The sequence below is a fragment of the Anoplophora glabripennis genome, unplaced genomic scaffold, assembly GCF_000390285.2.
Source record: "Anoplophora glabripennis isolate ALB-LARVAE unplaced genomic scaffold, Agla_2.0 scaffold1052, whole genome shotgun sequence".
Taxonomy (NCBI): Eukaryota; Metazoa; Arthropoda; class Insecta; order Coleoptera; family Cerambycidae; genus Anoplophora; species Anoplophora glabripennis.
Genome location: NW_019417551.1, coordinates 42,985 through 62,856, shown reverse-complemented (window position 1 = coordinate 62,856; position 19,872 = coordinate 42,985). Strand labels below are relative to the sequence as shown.

Sequence of the window (19,872 nt, the reverse complement as noted above, 5' to 3'; positions counted from 1 at the left end):
TATTAAATGCAAAAAGAGCTGATTCCCGAGCTGCATTTCCTGGCCTTGGGACAATTTCAACTTTTTGAAAATTTTCTTTTTCGATACGTCTTTTTGGATCAAATAGAATCTATATCTACAATCGCTTTTTAAGTAAATCAAGCAGTAGTAGAGCTGTAGTCCCTGAAATAGTTGTGTCTTGCCCCTGAAGACAATTTCGCCCCTAGATTGCCCTTGCTGTACATTGCTGAATCATTCATTCCGATTTTATTCCAGTTCCTCCATATCGTATCAGTATGACTGATTGAACAATTACATGTATACATTTTTTAGCATAAATCATACTGTGCTTTACCGTAAATTCAGATGTTTGATGTGATAACCAACCTTTTTTAATTTCTTAGAACAGTCAGGAGCTGAGGTCCTGCTCTCTCGATGACATACAGTGAAACTAATGTCAGTATACAGGCTGTTACAAATTCGCTTCTCACTACAGGGATCTCGGAAACGTTAGAGGTACGAAATAGCTTAAATGGGAGCAAAGTTGCGTAATCAGAGGACCAACATTATACCTCTAAAAAATCAAGGCTAACGTGATTAGTTTTCGATATATTTGATAAGAAACCGAAATTTTGGAAATCCGTTTTTGTTTCTTTTCAGCCTTGGTTGAGGTGATATTGAACACTTTCTCATGGCCACTTTTTCCCCTCTATCGAATGGCATAATTGATTTTTATATATAACGTTTCGTCTCTCCAGGACCATCATCAACTTCATTTTTTTAAATACGACCCTGGAAATTTTATTACATTTTTTGCAAGCCTTCATGACCCACAATACTTTACCGCCTCAGCCCGAACCAGATTCAGACGTTTTGTCTCGAAAAATTCATCTTCAGTGTATTCGTTTCAAAATCTAAATTTTTTATTTAGATTTCTTTGTCCATTGAATTATCGTACACTGTAAGTGTCGTTAGACCCTGTGAAATCCATCTAGTTATTTAAACTATTGCCACCACGCATTAAAATAAAACATTATTAGAGTTTTTTCCCGTGTCCATAGTTATTTCTAGGCTTCTCGAGTGCTCAAAATTCAAACAAATTCCGATCTATTTTTTTCCAGAATATTCATACCAATACATCTGACATGCTCTTTCACAGTTGTGGTTACAGATATAATAAATTCCGATAATATTACGCTGATCTTCATTTTCAACCTTTGCCAAAAGGAAAATGTTTTTGAACATTTACTGAAATGTTTTAAAGATTAATATTCAGTCGGCGTTTTGGTTGTTCATATAAATTGTTAAGAATTAATTTGTCATAATAAAATTAAAATTGTAATAATGTTTTTGACGCAACAACTTATTGAGTTAAGTATGACCAAGTGATGGTTATAGTTAATAATAATAAATGTTTTATTGTAACGCGTGGTGGTAATAGTTTAAATAACTATATGGATTTCACAGGGTCTAAAGACACTTATAGTGTACGATAATTCAATAAACAAAGAAATCTAAATAAAAAATTTAGATAAATTTGGAAAGAATACACTGAAGATGAATTTTTCGAGACAAAACGTCTGAATCTGGTTCGGGCTGAGCCAGTACAGTATTGAGAGTCATGAAGGCTTGCAAAAATGTAATAAAATTTCCTGGGTCGTACTTAAAAAAATGAAGTTGATGATGGTTCTGGAGAGACGAAACGTTAGATATAAAAATTGATTGTGTCATTCCATAGAGGGCAAAAAGTTGCAATGAGAAAGTGTTCTTCTTATTTCAATATCACCTCAAACAAGGCTGAAATGAAACAAAAACGGATTTCCAAAATTTCGGCTTTTTTCAAATATTTCGAAAATTAATCATGTTAGCCTTGATTTTTTAGAGGCATAATGTTGGTCCCCTGATTACGCAACTTTGCTCCCATTTAAGCTACTTCGTACCTCTTACCGTTTCCGAGATCCCTGTAGTGAGAAGCAAATTTGTATAGCTCAAAAGTGTACAATTTTTACTGTATGTATTAAAAAAAATAAATATATATGTCTTAGATAGCTTCAATTGTAATTGCCTACAACATAAAATGAGAAATGTTCCGATAGGTTATCTAGATTTTTGTGTGCAGAAAAAAAAGGGAAAAAACTCGTATTTGCCACTTGTTTTGCAATTTGCCAACTTAGCCTCACTTCTTTCGAGTTACGTTTTCGATATTATCATTCTACATACATATCATTTCCCGTCATAAAATGCAATAAAATGTCTACGAGGGTGGTCCCAGAAGTACCCGGCCTGACCTAGAGATGGCGGTAGTTGTTTGAAAAATTTCACTGTATTAGAAAATACACAATCTATAAAGCATATGTTTCAAATTTGAAGACGCCATCAATAGTGAACGTTTTCAGTGAATTTGTGAAAATGGAGAAAATTGGTCATAGTTATGCGATACAATACTTTTATTTGAAAGGCCTCAGCCCAACCAATATAAAAGCTGAACTAGATTCTACTCTGGGTGAGTCTGCTTCTTCGTTTACAACAGTAGAATATTGGGTAGCAGAGTTTAAACGAGGCCGTACGAGCTGTCAAGAAGAGCATCGCAGTGGTCGACCCAATGAGGTGACGACTCCAGAAATGGTGAAGAAAATCCACAAAGCGGTACTGGATGATTGTCGACTGAAAGTGTGCGAGCTAGCAGACATAGTAGGCATTTTAAATAGTGCGGTACATCGCATATTATCTAAAAATTTGGACATGAGAAAGCTGTGTGCAAGATGGGTGCCGCGTTTGTTCACACTCGAGCAAAAACAGTGTCGTGAAGATGTTTCAATTGAGTGTTTAGCGAAGTTTCACGGCAACAAAGCAGAATTTTTGCGCCGTTTCATAACTATGGATGAAACATGGGTCCATAACTTCATACCTGAAACAAAAGAACAATCAAAATAATGGACTGAAAAGAGAGACCCGGCTCCAAAGAAGAGGAAGACCGTTCCATCTGCAGGCAAGGTCATGGCGTCGGTTTTTTTGGGATGTGCGTGGGATAATTTTCATTGACTATCTTAAAAAAGGAAAAACTATCAATGGCGAGTATTATGCGAACTTATTGCAACGTTTGAGGGAAGAAATCAAGCAAAAACGGCCACATTTGGCTAAGAAGGAAGTGTTGTTTCATCAAGACAATGACCAATTTTCTCCATTTTCACAAATTCACTGAAAACGTCCACTATTGATGGCTGTTAAACGAATACTAAACAACATGGCGTCTTCAAACTTGAAACATATGCTTTATAGATTGTGTACTTTCTAATACAGTGATATTCTTCAAACAACTACCGCCATCTCCGCCAGGTCAGGCCGGGTACTTCTGGGACCACCCTCGTACTAATAATTTTTTCACGTCTAATCTCTAAATCGACTGGAGTATATAACAACATTATTTACTCGTATATGAAGTATTAGTTTAATACTTTGTTCATGATGTTGGATTTGTTAACATTTACCCTAATAATATTTTAAGTTTTAGAAAAAAATGAAAATTAATACTCCAAAATCAAGTGAAAATTCAAATTGCCATATTTAGATTGTCATTCAATTATAGTGATAATTAAAAACGAGCCAATTCTTCATAAATGTTTGAAAGAACTGTAAATAACAGAAAAATTATAATTTACTTACAGGTTTAATCTAAGAATTACTAATGAAACCTCAGCCACAAATATATTTTAAAGAATTTGAATTGACGTTTAGTCACTTCTCAAAAAAAAGACGACAAATGTATTTTTTCTTCTTAATAATGAATTAATAGAGAAAGCAGAGAGAAATTTCTCTCGGCGATTTTAAACCCTCACTATCACATATATTAATTTTATTCAACTAATTATATTAATGTTTTTCAGCAGAAACAGTGCTATATCGTCGTTGATCATGAAAAACCTCCTATGTGTAAAATATCACTTTCTACAGGAGGGAGAAATAACATCATTTCCTATTGTTTTTGGTTTAAATTTGTAAAGAACTGGCGAAGTACTAAACGCTCCTAGTGAATAAAAATTATGTTATTGCAACTAATCGTTACCAAGTGAGATTTTCCTACATAGGAGATTTTAATCGTCCCAAATTAGTATACAGGGTGTTAATGAATAGGTGTTACAAACGGATATGGTATGTAAAAAATTCAGTAATAATTGGAGTTTACTTAATAAACATATGTCCTAAAGCGGCTCATTTTCGAGATACAGGGCGTTGAAATTTAAAAATAATAAACTATTTTTTCCTGTAGCTCCGGTATTAGTTAATATTTCTTTATCAAACTCAACAGACAGATTTACTAGCTTAAAGGATGCATAAATATGGCAGAAACCATTTATTGGCTTCTTCTAGTGGCGTGCGATAGGTGTCGTTTCACCTTTTATCCCCCCTAAATTGTGCGGCACTGTACAAATATTAGTTTTTCGTATGTTTTTGAATTTGCTAGTATTTTTTACGTAAATAATGTATACTTGTTAGACTTCCATAAAATGAGTATTATCAAGTTATTAACATTTACATTACTGAGGTCACCTTATGCTCCAAAAACTATGTTTTTCTATGCTATGCTAGTTTTCGAGATACAAAAAGTTAAAGTTGTTTAAAAGGTATTTTTATTTTGCACAAAAAAATTACAGTAAATGCTCAAAATTACGGCCACCAGTAGCGATACAAGCGTTAATTCTTCGAAGCATATTTGTGTACATTCGGTCAAAAGTGCCAGGCGTCGTTTCGATCTCCTGCGCTGCAGCTAGAATGCGTGCTACCAAATCTTCTTCTGACTCAACAGGAGTTTCATAAACTAGACTCTTCATATGGCCCCACAAATAAAAGTCAAGCGGGGTCATGTCTGGGGAACGTGGTGGCCACGCCATAGGTCCTCCACGGCCAATCCATCTTACACCGAATTGTTGATTAAGGTGATCTCGGACAACAAGCGAAAAGTGCGCTGGCGCACCATCATGCTGCAGCCACATTTCCTGTCGAATGTTCAATGGCACATTTTCTAATAATTCTGGAAGTACTTGTTGTAGGAACGTTAAATAAATAGGACCTGTAAGACGATTTGGAAGAAGGTGCGGACCAATTAAGCGCCCGTCAATTATACCAGCCCAGACATTGACGCCAAACTTCTGCTGAAATCTAGTGGAGCGAATGGTGTGAGGGTTTTCTTCAGCCCAGACATGGTTGTTGCGAGAATTAAAGATCCCTTCTCGTGTGAAGGATGCTTCGTCTGTAAAAAGCACAAACCGCGGAAAATTTGCTTGCAACTGACACTGTTGAAGAAACCAATGGCAAAAGTTTAGTCGTGGCTGAAAGTCGGCGGGAGTTAAAGCTTGAACCTTTTGTATATGATAAGCGTGAAGCTGTTGCTCGCGTAAAACTTGCCAAACGCTTACATGGTTTACATGCATATTCTGAGCAATACTTCGACTGCTGGTGGATTGGTTTTCTTCTATCCTATTAAGAACTTCTTCTTCGAACCTTATCGTTCTGCGGTTTCTCCTTACCCCGCAGTTAACCCTATTTGTTGTAAAAGTTCCTGTTTCCTGCAACCTGCGAAACACTCTTCCAAATATCTTATGTGAAGGGGTTGGACGATTTGGAAATCGGATTGAGTATAACCGACGGGCAGCCCTGCCATTACAACGCGCTTGACCGTACATTAATATCATGTTTGCATAATCAGCAGAAGTATATTCATTCATGATGTATGAATGTTTTAAACGAATGGATAAAGATATCTATCTAATAATTAAAACTTACAAACTAAACTTTACACTAAAATAACAATAATAATTAAAAACTGCCTCGTTTCACAATCGAAAATAATTTGACATTAAAATACAAGTAATGTCAACGGCAAATGTTTTTTTTCCAACATTTTAAACTTGCTTGAGGAATACGGAAACCTTGAATGTTTTGTATCTCAAAAAGAAAAAGCGACACATGTATGCATTTACTAAACAATTTCGTGAAAAATTTACTCAACATGTCACTTTTTAAAAATTTTTGGTTTTTGGAGCATAAGGTGACCTCAGTAATGTAAATGTTAATAACTTGATAATTACTCATTTTATGGAAGTCTAACAAGTATACATTATTTACGTAAAAAATACTAGCAAATTCAAAAACATACGAAAAACTAATATTTGTACAGTGCCGCACAATTTAGGGGGGATAAAAGGTGAAACGACACCTATCGCACGCCACTAGAAGAAGCCAATAAATGGTTTCTGCCATATTTATGCATCCTTTAAGCTAGTAAATCTGTCTGTTGAGTTTGATAAAGAAATATTAACTAATACCGGAGCTACAGGAAAAAATAGTTTATTATTTTTAAATTTCAACGCCCTGTACCTCGAAAATGAGCCACTTTAGGACATATGTTTATTAAGTAAACTGCACTTATTTTTGGATTTTTTACATACCATATCCGTTTGTAACACCTATTCATTAACACCCTGTATAGGAGTAATTCTTAAAAATTATATAAACACATAGGAGTATTTTTTTAACATTTTTTGGTATTTTGATTTAAATAATAAATCGTATGTACATCGTACCAACCACTGAAAAAACATCCTATGTGGTTTATAATATTCGTTAAAAATGTCCTATGTATATGGACATATCAATTATTTTGCAAATAGGAGGTTTACAAAAACACGGTTTTATAGGTACTAGAATTATTATAATTTGTAACTAGCAGGTTTCATTAAATGATAAAAGAAATGAAAACCAACCAATTGCATTTACAAACTAAAAACCGGTCTAAACGCCACATATGAGTTTTTTCACGCTCAATGATAATATGCTCTTTTCTACTATAAAAACAAAGATATTTGTAAATTACAAATATTAATAAATTATAAAAGTAATATATATTTTGTAAAATCATACAATTTACATATGACAATTTTGCGCACAATGGAGGAGCGCAATAATACAGTATTTTTTTATGATTTTTTTTTTCATGTAAATTAATTCAGCCATTTAGTGCTGTAGTGTTTTGTACCCGACTGAATAAAAAGTTTCTTCGTTCTGCTTTAGGTTCGCTGACGATATAGAAATGATGACTGGCCAACGCCCTGGACTTTACTGGCTGATTTGCTGGAAGTATCTTTCACCTTTGGCTATGCTTTCTATTCTAGTAGCCAGCTTTGTGGAAATCGCAGTCGATGGTTCTGGTTATGCTGCTTGGGTATCTTCAAAAGGAGAAACTGAACAACATACATGGCCCGTTTGGGCAGTTCTTTTGATTATCGCTTTGGTGTTAACTTCTGTTTTATGGATTCCTGGAGCTGCTATTGCAAGGTAATTAAATTTTGTATGAAAATACTGTATTTTCAACGGAAACCCAGGAGACAATTGACACATTTTCATGCTTAGTTTTCAAGATAAATTCAGTTATCAAATAAAGAATTTTATACCTCCATTTGTTTTCGAGTTGTAACTAATCATGCATAGGACTATTTTCCACTGCTTCTGTAGCTTTGTCGTGAAAAGAGAAAATTAAAGTAAAAATCACAACAAGGTTGTGACAACATTGGGATATCGGATTACTTAAGAAATATAGGGTTTTTTTATAGGCTTTTTCGGTTAGAAAATCTAAAAATTTGTATTTCCGTTTTTATTTCTTTTAGTCAAAAAGGAAGATGATAGATTTCTTAAAGTAAGCTAAAGCACCTTTTTGTGAGGAATTCAAATGTAACTGTTTTACTCGTGACACCTTTTTTATCTTATAGCATTTTCTCATTTCTGAATTCAGTGCAGTTTTCTGGTTACGATGATGTATCATATGATACGGTGTATTCTTTTAACCAATATCATCAATATCAAATTTTGTATTTTCCCGAAGAGTGCTTTGAAAACAGAAGCTGTAGCTACTATTCCAAACGAAAGTTTGGCAGTTAATTTAAATTTATTTTATCAATGTGCAAGAGTAGATAATAAAAAAAAATTGATTTATCAGTTTAAAGACTATCTGGTTTTGTTTAATGTGTGGTGCAACTTAAATAACAATAATAATAATTAGAGACCGACCGAATGTGATTTTTTTGGCCGAAGCCGAAACCGAAGCCGAACCTCGGTTTATGGGTCACCTTCGGCCGAAACCGAAGATAGGTATTTTTATACTTAAAAATTTTAATTAATTACCAAAATATGATAAGATAGATAAGAACATAAAAGAATGTAAAAAATAAATGCATTATGTTTTGGAAATATAATACACATAATATAGAGTGTTAATTAAGTATGTACAATAAATTCAACAGACGATTATTTGAGTGATTTTAATACAAAAAGTTCATATAAACATTGGTCCGCAGATACTTCGTTTTCAAGATACAGGGTGTTAAACTTTTATACAAAAATGCTATTTCGTAAATATCTTAAATTCCTTTTATCCAATTTTGTTGTAATTTGGCAGTGTTATTTGTAGTATTAAGGGGCTAATATAACCCTAATTTGATTAGATTTGTTAAGTCTAGCGGCGTCCCGAACGGTACCTTCGGCTTCGGCGAAAAGTTCGGCTTAATATTGGCCGAAGCCGATTCTTAGCCGAAGGTTTAAATAATGGCCGAATGTGGCCGAAGCCGATTAATCGGTCGGTCTCTAATAATAATACTGATAATAGATTTATTTAAAAATTAAATTATAAATATATAAAAAGTTACCTTAGAATCTTAGTTTGTTATTTGATTAAAATATAATCTTCCAAAAAGAAGATTTAAAACGTGTAGAAAAGACTTCCTTATACGAGTTGAAAATGTGGCAATATGGCAAAGTCCCTGAGGCGAACACAACTAAAACATCTAGAACTCTCCAGCACTTCTGGTTATACCGGAAGTCGATACCAACTTTGTTATTTTAAATGGAACACTCCATTGTATTGTATTTTCGAAGGCAGATTTTAGGGTCGTTTTGTTAATATTCCCTATGGCTAAGAGTAATAGATTTCGAGATATAACAAAACGTCCTTAAAATTTTCCGTAGAATCCGGAAAATGGAATAATATACATTTAAAATAACGAAGTTGGTGAGTTCGCCCCAGGGACTTTGCCATATGCCAAATTTTCAAAATTTTCCAAGATATCGATTGTTGCAGTTCCCAGTGGAACACCCTGTTAACGGTCTGCATTACTGAAATATTTTTATGTTGTTAAATTCAATGCAATAATAATTATTAAAGCGCTTAAACGACATTAAGTGGCAAACAAAAATGCAGCGATATCACTTTATAAACTTCCACTGTTATCACTGTATGCTTCTTAAATTTATTCATTTAAGGAGTAGTTTTATTTGTTATTTAACTTCTTCTTTATCAAGAAGAAAATAAATTACATATATAGTCCGGTCAATCTAGACATTCAAAGATACATAAAATTACAACAAGCTGAAAGTGAGTAAAGTTGTTCAAAACATAATTAAAAATAACATATTAAAATTTTTCATTATTCCGGTACTCGGAAAAAAATTTCTTCGAGGTCAAAGGTAAAAAAAAAATGGGTTTTTCGCGTTTTTCAGCTAAACGGTAAGTTTTATCATAAAATTACTTCTGACAAAAATTGTAGATCATAAAATTATCTATAAAAAATGTATCAATACTTTTTTTTCCTAAGAGCTACCGTTTCTGAGATATAACGATTCAAAAAGTTGTAAAAGTTGTAATCGTCATAATATGCACACGTTTCCACGCCACCTATGAGGTAGTGTACTTAGCGCGCTTTTTTAACGTGGTTTCCCCAGTAGGCCTATTCCACAGGTCTGTTGTGATTCTGTTTAGTTTGAAACTATTGCATAATAACAGATATTAGCAAGGGTTGGAAATGATAAAAGCGATGGAAATTAAAAAAAGTAGAGGAATTTATTCGTCTGATAACCTTCAAATACTTCTTCTTGTTCTTCTTCTTCTTCTTCTTCTTCTCCTTCTTCATTCTGGGTGTAACTATCGCATGTCTCTTCGTTGGTATCAAACGAATCCTCTACTGTGATTCAACATTAGAACACAACCGGCCTTGATAATTTGTACATACCAGAGAACAAAACAGTCCAACTTTTTTGCAACCACATTTAGCACTGCATCCCTTTTTACAGTTGCAAAAAATTGTGTTTAGCAGTTTTTCCGGCGCAGGTGGGGGTAAAGTCTGAATTGGTTCTAATGTATTGTCGACCAACTTCCAATCCTAGTCTTTTGGGTCTAGCTTCTAGCTGATAACTAGGCCACACTTGAACTTGGTAATATACCCGAAAAAGATGTTGATGAGCAGCAACTGAGGTTGGAGGAAGACAAGCTAATTGCACTTGTTTTTTATTTCGAGTGTTTTTAACGAAACATGCATATCGATACTTATCTAAGCAGCTAAAAAATAAAATCGACTGGAGAATTGGATAACTGGACACTTCCGTTGTGCACACTTTATGGAGCAAAGACGTGGGAGGAATTGTCGACAAGTGAGTGCCAGAAGTTGTTGAAGCGGCTGCAATAAATTTTAAAAACATTACTCAGTTTGATATATGGTTCAAATGCGTTATTTTGGTGCTAAAAAGTAAAACATTTAATGAAGAAACAAGATAGTCCTTAAACATACCGTTTAAGGACTATCTTGACATATGTATGCAATATAACAACAAACACTTACACTGAGCACAGACACTGTGATAAAAGTATAATAAAACTAACAACCTTCCAACCAGAATATATGGGATGATGCAAGTATGTCGCAAAACTACCGAAAGGCAGTATACGCGATCAGTCCTCTCTATTAAATGTCTATAAGTGCGTCTGCAAATGGAAATATAGAGAATATGTTTTACTATGAATAGTTTATACAATTATTAATTTAAAAAAATATTTACCCCACCTTTCCCTGTGGTCTGGTTCACTGTTTTAGTCTGATACAGGCTGTGAACGGGTGAGTAATGGTATAGTAGAAAACAACTTTGATAGTTTAAAAAATAACAATGTGAGGAGAAAGATATATAAAATGATCCAGATTTATTTGACAACACATGCATGAAATTTTGGCTATTTATAAAAAAGGTGCGTCTGAATATAGACAAAACAAATAACCATGGAATCATATCGACATAAAATGTAAAATCCTTTCCAAATTAACTTAACTTCCTGGATATCGATGGATCACTGAGATTAAACAGCGACTATAACTACCAGATCCAAAGACTCTTAGAGATTACTGATAGGCAGTGGTGTGATTCGGTAATTTTTACATCTTAGGTAATTAGAATGGTGAGAGTAAAAAGAAATAATTTTGGACCAGCCATATGCTACCTAAAATAAATTCATTTTTTTATTTTCATTTTTTGACTAAAATTGTCTTTCCTGGCAATAAAATATCCATGGAAGAAAGAATATGGAGAATTATGAATTATCTAGTTTTGCTTCGAAATAGATTGATAAACGATGTTTCGTATAATAAGAAGATGACAGATTTGAGAGGATATATTGTAGCCTATTTAGAACATTGCGAATATGCTTGAAGAAAATCATTATAGATGACTTCCTAACACTGGATGACAAAGAATGTCTTTCATGTTTTATAGGAGACGTTTGTTTACATTTATTTGACGTCGTAAATATTGTTTTCGACTGAATTAATTATTTATATATTTTCAACCAAAATCTGACAAGTCAAATAAAGGAGAAAAATTAAGATATTTAAAAAATGAGGTTTAGTCTACTGGACGTCTTAGGCGATTCTCGGAACAAACAAGATACACGCTACAAAAGTTTTCTAAAAGTTCTGGAATCGATAAATCGTTTCCTTCGAGAAGGTAATTTAAAGCAATGGAAAAATAAATCCGTAGAACGCAGAATGTAAAAAGTTCCTTCAAATAATGTCTCTACTTATTTAGTCATCGCATAGGCTTCCTTTTCAACGGAGGAGTGCTTTCGTTCACTTTCTTGAAAAACAAATGTAGGTCGTTCGTGTTGAATTAATGTGGCTGTTATAGTATGTTTGAAGGCACCGATTTTAGTTCTTCAATTGTTTGCACCGTGTGGAAATTTGCTGTTAGGCATCAATACGTGTATAGTAAAGGAGAATTTTGGAATCCAGAACTCTTCGTAAAGAGACAGCATCCTTCACTGCAGGCAGATTTATTACTGGACGAAGAGATTCACGGTCAGGCCTTATAATATTATTATTTACAGAATATTTAAGAACATATTAATTCGAAGTTGAAAATATTAATTTGTCTTTAACTTCTAAAAAATTTTTTAAATTGAAATCTTGTGTTGATCTTTCCCACGGTCATGTCATCTAATGAAATCTATATTTTAGGTTTTCTTTTCTAATGATCCAATCAATAGTTCTTTGGAAACTTGCAAGTAGTTCATCCAAAACAAATACGTCGAAATTGACACTGGTTTCTGCATGCTTCAAATGCAGCATACTGTCTCTTTTCCGCTAAGATGGGTACCTACTTGATGATAAGCACTTTTTAGATAGTTTTTTAGTTTTTATACGTGGTACATCCGTGAATCTATGTATTGTTAGAGAATAATAAACAATAACTAACCTCTTTCTTTGAGCTGTACTTTCACTCACAATAATCTAAGATCTCAGTAGAGAATTATAATTTAATCCACATTGTATGTTACAGCTTACGAGATGCCGATGGTGGCAAATGAAATACAATCCATCGTCTATATTGGCATATGTTCGATTACATAATATAACTTAATTGAATTAGTATATTGCAATACTTTCTTGCAGTTATTAATTATTACTATTTCATTAGGTTATTTGGAATTGTTCTTATCGACGACAATGAAAAAGCATGGTTTCCAGCCAACGATTTGAAAGAGTTCCATGGCATAATGCCACATGAGGTATCTACAGCTGAAACTTGGCTGTTCTGTATTAGAGCAGATGGATCGGAAGGATTATGTTGCCCCACTATACATTCTTATGATGAAAATGACGAAGAGACTTAAACTGAATATTGTTATTAAGTATAAGTATATTTTACCTAGTTGAGGTTATTTTTTCGAAGGGGTTGAAGCAAGTTTAGTAAAAAAACAATTATTTCATATTTAAAAAAAGTTATATGAACATGAATCGAATGTACATTATTTCAATATAAAATATTTTAGCACTAGAGATTTTATTAAATGAATTGGTAATTTAAATACATTATTGTCAGGATAATCAACCCCATTAGAAGAAATGACTAGTAGTATGTAAAACGTTATCATTAGAAGTACCTAATAAACTAATAAGAAACAGTGTCTTAGAAGTAACAATAACTTTATTTATTTTTATATTGGTTTTAAAATATCTAGCCAAAAACGACAATAATCTTTAAATTGCTACAATTTTGTAAGCAAAATTAAGTGTTCAATTATAATTTTCGTTACACTCAACACATGTGATAATTAGCACAAAATTGAGTTATAAACCGATGAGTTGGGCAAAACTGATCCGACTAAGCATACATATATAATTTGTTTTTATACTCTTAATACATATCTAAATTAAATAAGAGCGGTTTTGCACAACCATCAGTTTTAATAACGACATACATAAAACTATTTAAAAAGTTAAAAAGTAAAAATTGCCATCCATTAACTAAAAATAATAAAAATTATTTCTTTACATGGCATACTTTATAAATGAGTATTAATGATGTTTTTCTTTAAAGTTATGAAGCCTTTATTGTAATACTTTCAAATATACCCCATTTTAAATTACACACCTGAATATCTCCGAGGGAGACATCGGATGGTGACTTTCGATTTGACCATCAAGGGCATTTAAAGGTCAAATCAAATTTTTCAAATAGGAACCTCTATTTTTGATCCTGGATTCGGAAAGACCGCAAAATATTACGTTTAGGGAGGTACTTAAGGCTCTTCTTTGGAATGATCTTTAAAAGTTATTTCAGGAACAAAATATTTATTTTACACACCTGAATGTCGCGTCGGGAAACCACCAGTCGGAAAATAACCCTCATGAAAGTTGTTGGGTTCGGAGGTTGACATCAGATGGTGTCCTTCAATTTGACCTTCACAAAGAAGAGCCTTACCAACCTATTACGTAAAAATTTGTGCTCTTTCTGGATCCGGGGTCAAAAATAGAGGTTCCTAATTAAAAAATTAAATTTGACCTTCAAATGATCTTGAAGGTCAAGGTCAAGGTTAAATTCAAGATCACCTTCCCACGTCACCCTCCAAATCCAACAACTTTCGTAGGAGTTATTTTCGCATTGGTGGCTTCGCTGACAGGATATCCAGGTGTGTAATTTAAAATGGGACACCCTGTATACACTACATTATTAATTTATTTATAATATTTAGTATTTTATTTAGCTTACTCACAATGATTAAAATACTGGTGTGTTTAAATTAGGTTAACGTTAATTCTCATGAAATATTTGTCATATCAATTATAACTGTTATAATTTATAATTATAAAATAAACTTCTACACGTTAACTAAATCGCAATTAATTTTTACTATAACGGTGAAAATTCTTCGACTAACTAGAAACGACATACGACATAGGTACTAACTTACGAATTTCTTGTAGTTAGACTGGTGTGGGTGGACTGGTGCTTGTGTGTTTATATTTTTCTATAGTTACGTTTTTAAAACGCCCTCATAATAAATGAACAAATGCTCCCTACGTCATCAACCGACTACCATATTTCACCCTTATCTATCATTTTTCACTCTCCTTCAACCCTTTCCAAAGTATTTACTGCAAACAGGATTTATATTCTTTCTTTCTCATTTTTAGACATTTATCTATTTTTAGTCAAATGATTCAATTTTTTAAATATTCATAAAGCATTCTTTGGGTAGTAAATACCAATTTCTATGGTACTTTTCGATCCGTCATAATGAGTTCGTTATTTTGGATTTAAGAATTTCCGAACTAATAGGTACCTATATTATATTTGCGATTAAAAACTTTGAAAACCAACGACTAACAAGTTTCAGCCACAATCTTCAAATTTTGAAAGCTTTTCCGGTTTTTACATTAGCCGTTTTGGATGCGCCATCTTTTATTCAGGAATTTTCGGATTCGGACTTCGGATTCGTAATCAGCGACCTCAAAAACCCGCGGTAACCCTTAGAGTGATAAGTCATATTATATATTTTTTGATATGTTTTACCTACATTTATATGCTTGTTAGTATAAAATACAAGGTCATTGTTTTTCACATTGTTATTTGATTTCAGGCGTAAAATTAACACCTCGTAGGGGTGGATGTGGATTTAGTTTGCATATACTTTTTTCCAATGCTCAAAATATTATTTCACAAAGTACTTACAAATTGTTGCTTGTCATTATTAAAGCTCTACCTTATCGCCACTATTTCACCCATTTTAAGGAATATTTAGCGTTTTACTAAAAAATGTCCTTGTAGATTATTTTTTGAGCTACGGATTCGTATACAGCATGAAAAATATACAAAATCTATGTATTCAAGTCTCTGGTACAGAACTTTCGTTTTTGGTGGGGCTGTCTAATCAAACAAGACTATGACTGCAACTCGATCCTTATTTCAAAATATACTAGGCACATATTTACAGAAAATTCAGGAACAATCGAACTTACGATTTAGTAAACGTGTTGAAGTTAAAATTAGAATCTTTTGTAAATATACTATATTTGCAAGACGGTCAACCCGAAATATTAACTTTCTTTGTATGTATACATATCCACTTCACAACATATCTTACTGGTTACTACATGGTGAACTGTCGATTAAACGATTATTACTTTAGATTATATCCTTGCAAACAGACAATATGCATAATTTATAAAGTAATTTATTAAATGTTGCATTATTCAGTTTTACCTATTTTAAGAAATATTCTTGTATATTTTCTTAGTTACTTATTGCAGTCAATTTCAGATATAAGATTTATAGGGTTAGTAACATAAAACATAGACTTATATTTAAATTTGTATAGATGTAAAATCATTGTGCATATACGATACGAGATAAAGACAATAATAGTTAATTATGTAGAATCGTGAAAAAATATTTTACTGAATATTGGACATAGTGAGAACTCCTTGTTTAATAGAAATAGTCCGAGGACAGTACAACCATCAATTAAAAAAAGCGGTTCTATAATAATTGTATAATAATACGTTTTGCAATTGCAATGTCATATGGAGTAGGTTAGTCACCATCGTATCAGCAAATAAATAAATACAGTTTATCTAAATGGTGAATGGTAATTCTTCTGAATGTAATTATTTAACAAACTAAATGTTTTTAAGTGTACCTATCAATATTCACTGGTTATAATGGCAAATCCGAGATATATGCCTCATTTTCTTTAGATCATTTTTTCATAAATAAATAAGCCATCTTCCTCTAAATAGGTGTCTTAAAAATCCTAACTACTTCAGGAGAGACGGCGTTTTTTAAATATTATAGTCGGTAATTTATCATAGAGATATACAGGAAATAGTAACAGTTTTCAGAAGGTAATTTGCACATAAAGTTAAAAAGTGAAATACGCTGAAACTATTTCTTGCAAACAAGGCACTAAAATCAATTTCTCTTTCTTATCAAAATTTTTGCAAATTTTCTGATGCTATATTTTTACTCTAAATTTATACAAATTGTCTTATATCTCTATCCCCATTGTAATTACTACTTATCTTGTCTGTAAAAGTAAGTAAAAGTCTGATAGTATGTAAAAGACGTTCACTGCAATAAACAGTATGGTAAAATTCCTTGAACTTTCCATGGTAACCTGTTGTCATGGGAATGTTCAAGTAAAATTCATGCAACATTTAGGTATGTAATATTAAATAAAATCTGTAAAATATACATTGATTATACATGAATTTTACTCGAACATTCCATGGCAACAGGTTACCATGGAAAGTTTGAAGAATTTTACCATACTTTTTATTACAGCCTCTAAAAAAAAGAGAAAAAAGCTAAGCTGATGACAAAGATGATAATATGTATTACATCTTTTTTTTCTGGAGTTGGTACCGACTTTCTGGAGTGGGCTGTGCACACCCCTGCCCCTACCTAGCTACGCCCATGAAAATGTGCCACTTTCTTAATTAATTGCAAAATGATTATTTTCGCATCAGGCATAACCGAATAGTTGCAAAAAATGGAGCAAGAGGAAAAAGAAAAGAGTAAATTATTTGAAATAATGAAACGCGAACTCGTTAATAGTAAGAGATTCGCAATGTCTAGTTGACTTTCAACTATTAACAATATGTCATAGTATAGATCTGTAATATTTTATTTATCGTGATTTTGAGGTGTTGGATATTACCACAGTGTAAACAAGAAATAATTGAATTAATTATCAACAACGAATTAGATCAGATATCAGAGGATTAGAACATGACATAAAAATATTTTTTTCTATTTTCTTATTTGGTTATAATAAAAAAGTGAATATTTTAAATAAAGATCTGTGTTAGACAATTAAAATAATCACATTTGTATCAGATTTGTAACCTGACAAAAATGAATTGATTTTGTATTTCTTACCGTTTTTGAGATTATATCTACTTACTGAATAACGTTAATGGATATTGTTTTTAGTTATTTTTGTAATACTGTAAATACATCTGTTATTACGTAGAAATAAAGCAGCAAAGTTGAATTGTTTCGTTATTCTTTATATACTGGGATTATTTAAAACTTCTCCTTTTTTTAAACTTACCCCTTTATGCCTCCTTTATTAGATCAAACAAATGTTGTCTAAAGAGTGCCTAGCAAAGAATTGTCCACATTCCAAAGGCATATTTCTTAAATCGAAATAAAATTAAAAGTAAATCAAGTTACCTACCTTATTACAAAGGACCCCGCACAAATCTTATGGAAATTGGGTCCCGGTCAAATTCGCTGAATTTTTGATATGTGATAGAGTTCATCATACTGGTCAATTGTCTCAATGGCCACAAAGCTCAAAAATGGATAGTTTGGCCGGTACAGAGCTTTAAAGCTCCGAATATCCTCCACGGATTTATGTATATGCGCAGTGTGTATAGACTTTTGAAATAGCCTATTTCATTTTTTTTATTATCTAGGTTTATATTTTTGAGGTTGCTGAATTCAGATCTGTTGTTAGATTTTCAAAATTGACAGTTGGCAGCTGTCAAATAGCTGTCAATGTGCTATAATAAAGCCAAAAACTTGTTTTTTTATGTTTTATCTTTCTTTTTTTTTTAGTTCGATAAGTTCAAAGACGATATCAAATCAATAACAATGACTATCGGCAGCTGTCATTTAGCTGTCAACAATTCTTCAAAGTCCGGTAATAAAGTCAAAAAATTATTTTTTGTTTATAACTTCAAGTTTTTTAGATAAGTGAATATAAATATGATATAAAATTATGTAGTCATCAGCTTACAGCTGTCAACAAGCTGTCAACTAACTGTCAAAATGCAATAATAGAGCAAGTAACTTATTTTTTGTGCTTAACTTTGTGGATAAGAAATCAAACATGATATAAGTTTATGACATCACTTTTGAACTCAGTGATCTAAGCAACTTAAAGCTTTTTAAAAAAAGTAACTTTTTGACTTTATTATTGCATTTTGACAGTTAGTTGACAGCTTGTTGACAGCTGTAAGCTGATGACTACATAATTTTATATCATATTTATATTCACTTATCTAAAAAACTTGAAGTTATAAACAAAAAATAATTTTTTGACTTTATTACCGGACTTTGAAGAATTGTTGACAGCTAAATGACAGCTGCCGATAGTCATTGTTATTGATTTGATATCGTCTTTGAACTTATCGAACTAAAAAAAAAGAAAGATAAAACATAAAAAAACAAGTTTTTGGCTTTATTATAGCACATTGACAGCTATTTGACAGCTGCCAACTGTCAATTTTGAAAATCTAACAACAGATCTGAATTCAGCAACCTCAAAAATATAAACCTAGATAATAAAAAAAATGAAATAGGCTATTTCAAAAGTCTATACACACTGCGCATATACATAAATCCGTGGAGGATATTCGGAGCTTTAAAGCTCTGTACCGGCCAAACTATTCATTTTTGAGCTTTGTGGCCATTGAGACAATTGACCAGTATGATGAACTCTATCACATATCAAAAATTCAGCGAATTTGACCGGGACCCAATTTCCATAAGATTTGTGCGGGGTCCTTTGCTTCCTTAAAAAGTTATGCGCCTTCAGAGACAAACTTTGTAATATCTTTTCGTCATTTTCTAAGATATTTTAATGAAAGAAGAGTTTTTGGGTAGCTTATGTTTTACCTAAAAGATACAGAGAAGAATACTTTGCAACACTTTTACAATCTGAATTGGTAAGCGAATAAGCCCATAAAAATAGCTCCAATAACTCAGTGGATTGGTGGGCTGTTTTGAAACTTAATTTGTGCAAGGGCGCCACTATATCTATCAAGCCTATAGATATAGATATTTGTTTATTAAATATTAAAAATAATTTAATACAATTTTTAAAATTTTATCGTTACAAAATTTCACAGTAAAAAAATATTAACATTTACAATAGTTCTTGAAATGTTAAAAAAAAACATATACTGCTGTACATCGCCTGACCAAGGGCAGTATTTTCTATTAAAAAGATCTTACGTAACTGGTGGTATGTGGCCAGGTACATGGTGTTGTTAAATTTATTGGGGGGCTGTCGTAATAGATTTTGTTCTTCAGATGAATGTTGATGGTAGTGAACTCTGTCAGCTGTACAGTCCAAGTTTGGCTGGGAACGTATATGAATAACCGCTTCCAAAGAATGGGTTGAATTGACTGATGAGTTGCTTGCTCTTGTGCTCCAGTTGATCAATCAGTGCAGTGGCAAAAATTAGGTTAGATAATTTGGAACGAAAAGTCATTCAGGAAACGGAAACAGAT

General features: G+C 32.5%; 1 protein-coding gene across 1 annotated transcript in view; it reads left to right on the top strand.

Moving 5' to 3' along the window:
* Positions 1 to 12,958, top strand: part of LOC108914114 (sodium-dependent neutral amino acid transporter B(0)AT3) — a 29,841-nt gene extending 16,883 nt beyond the window's left edge. Inside the window, exons 5-6 of the mRNA XM_018719830.1 lie at positions 7,048 to 7,311; positions 12,763 to 12,958. Coding sequence (XP_018575346.1) covers positions 7,048 to 7,311; positions 12,763 to 12,958 — 460 coding nt within the window. The remainder of the gene's footprint in view (positions 1 to 7,047; positions 7,312 to 12,762) is intronic.
* Positions 12,959 to 19,872: the final 6,914 nt, after the last annotated feature.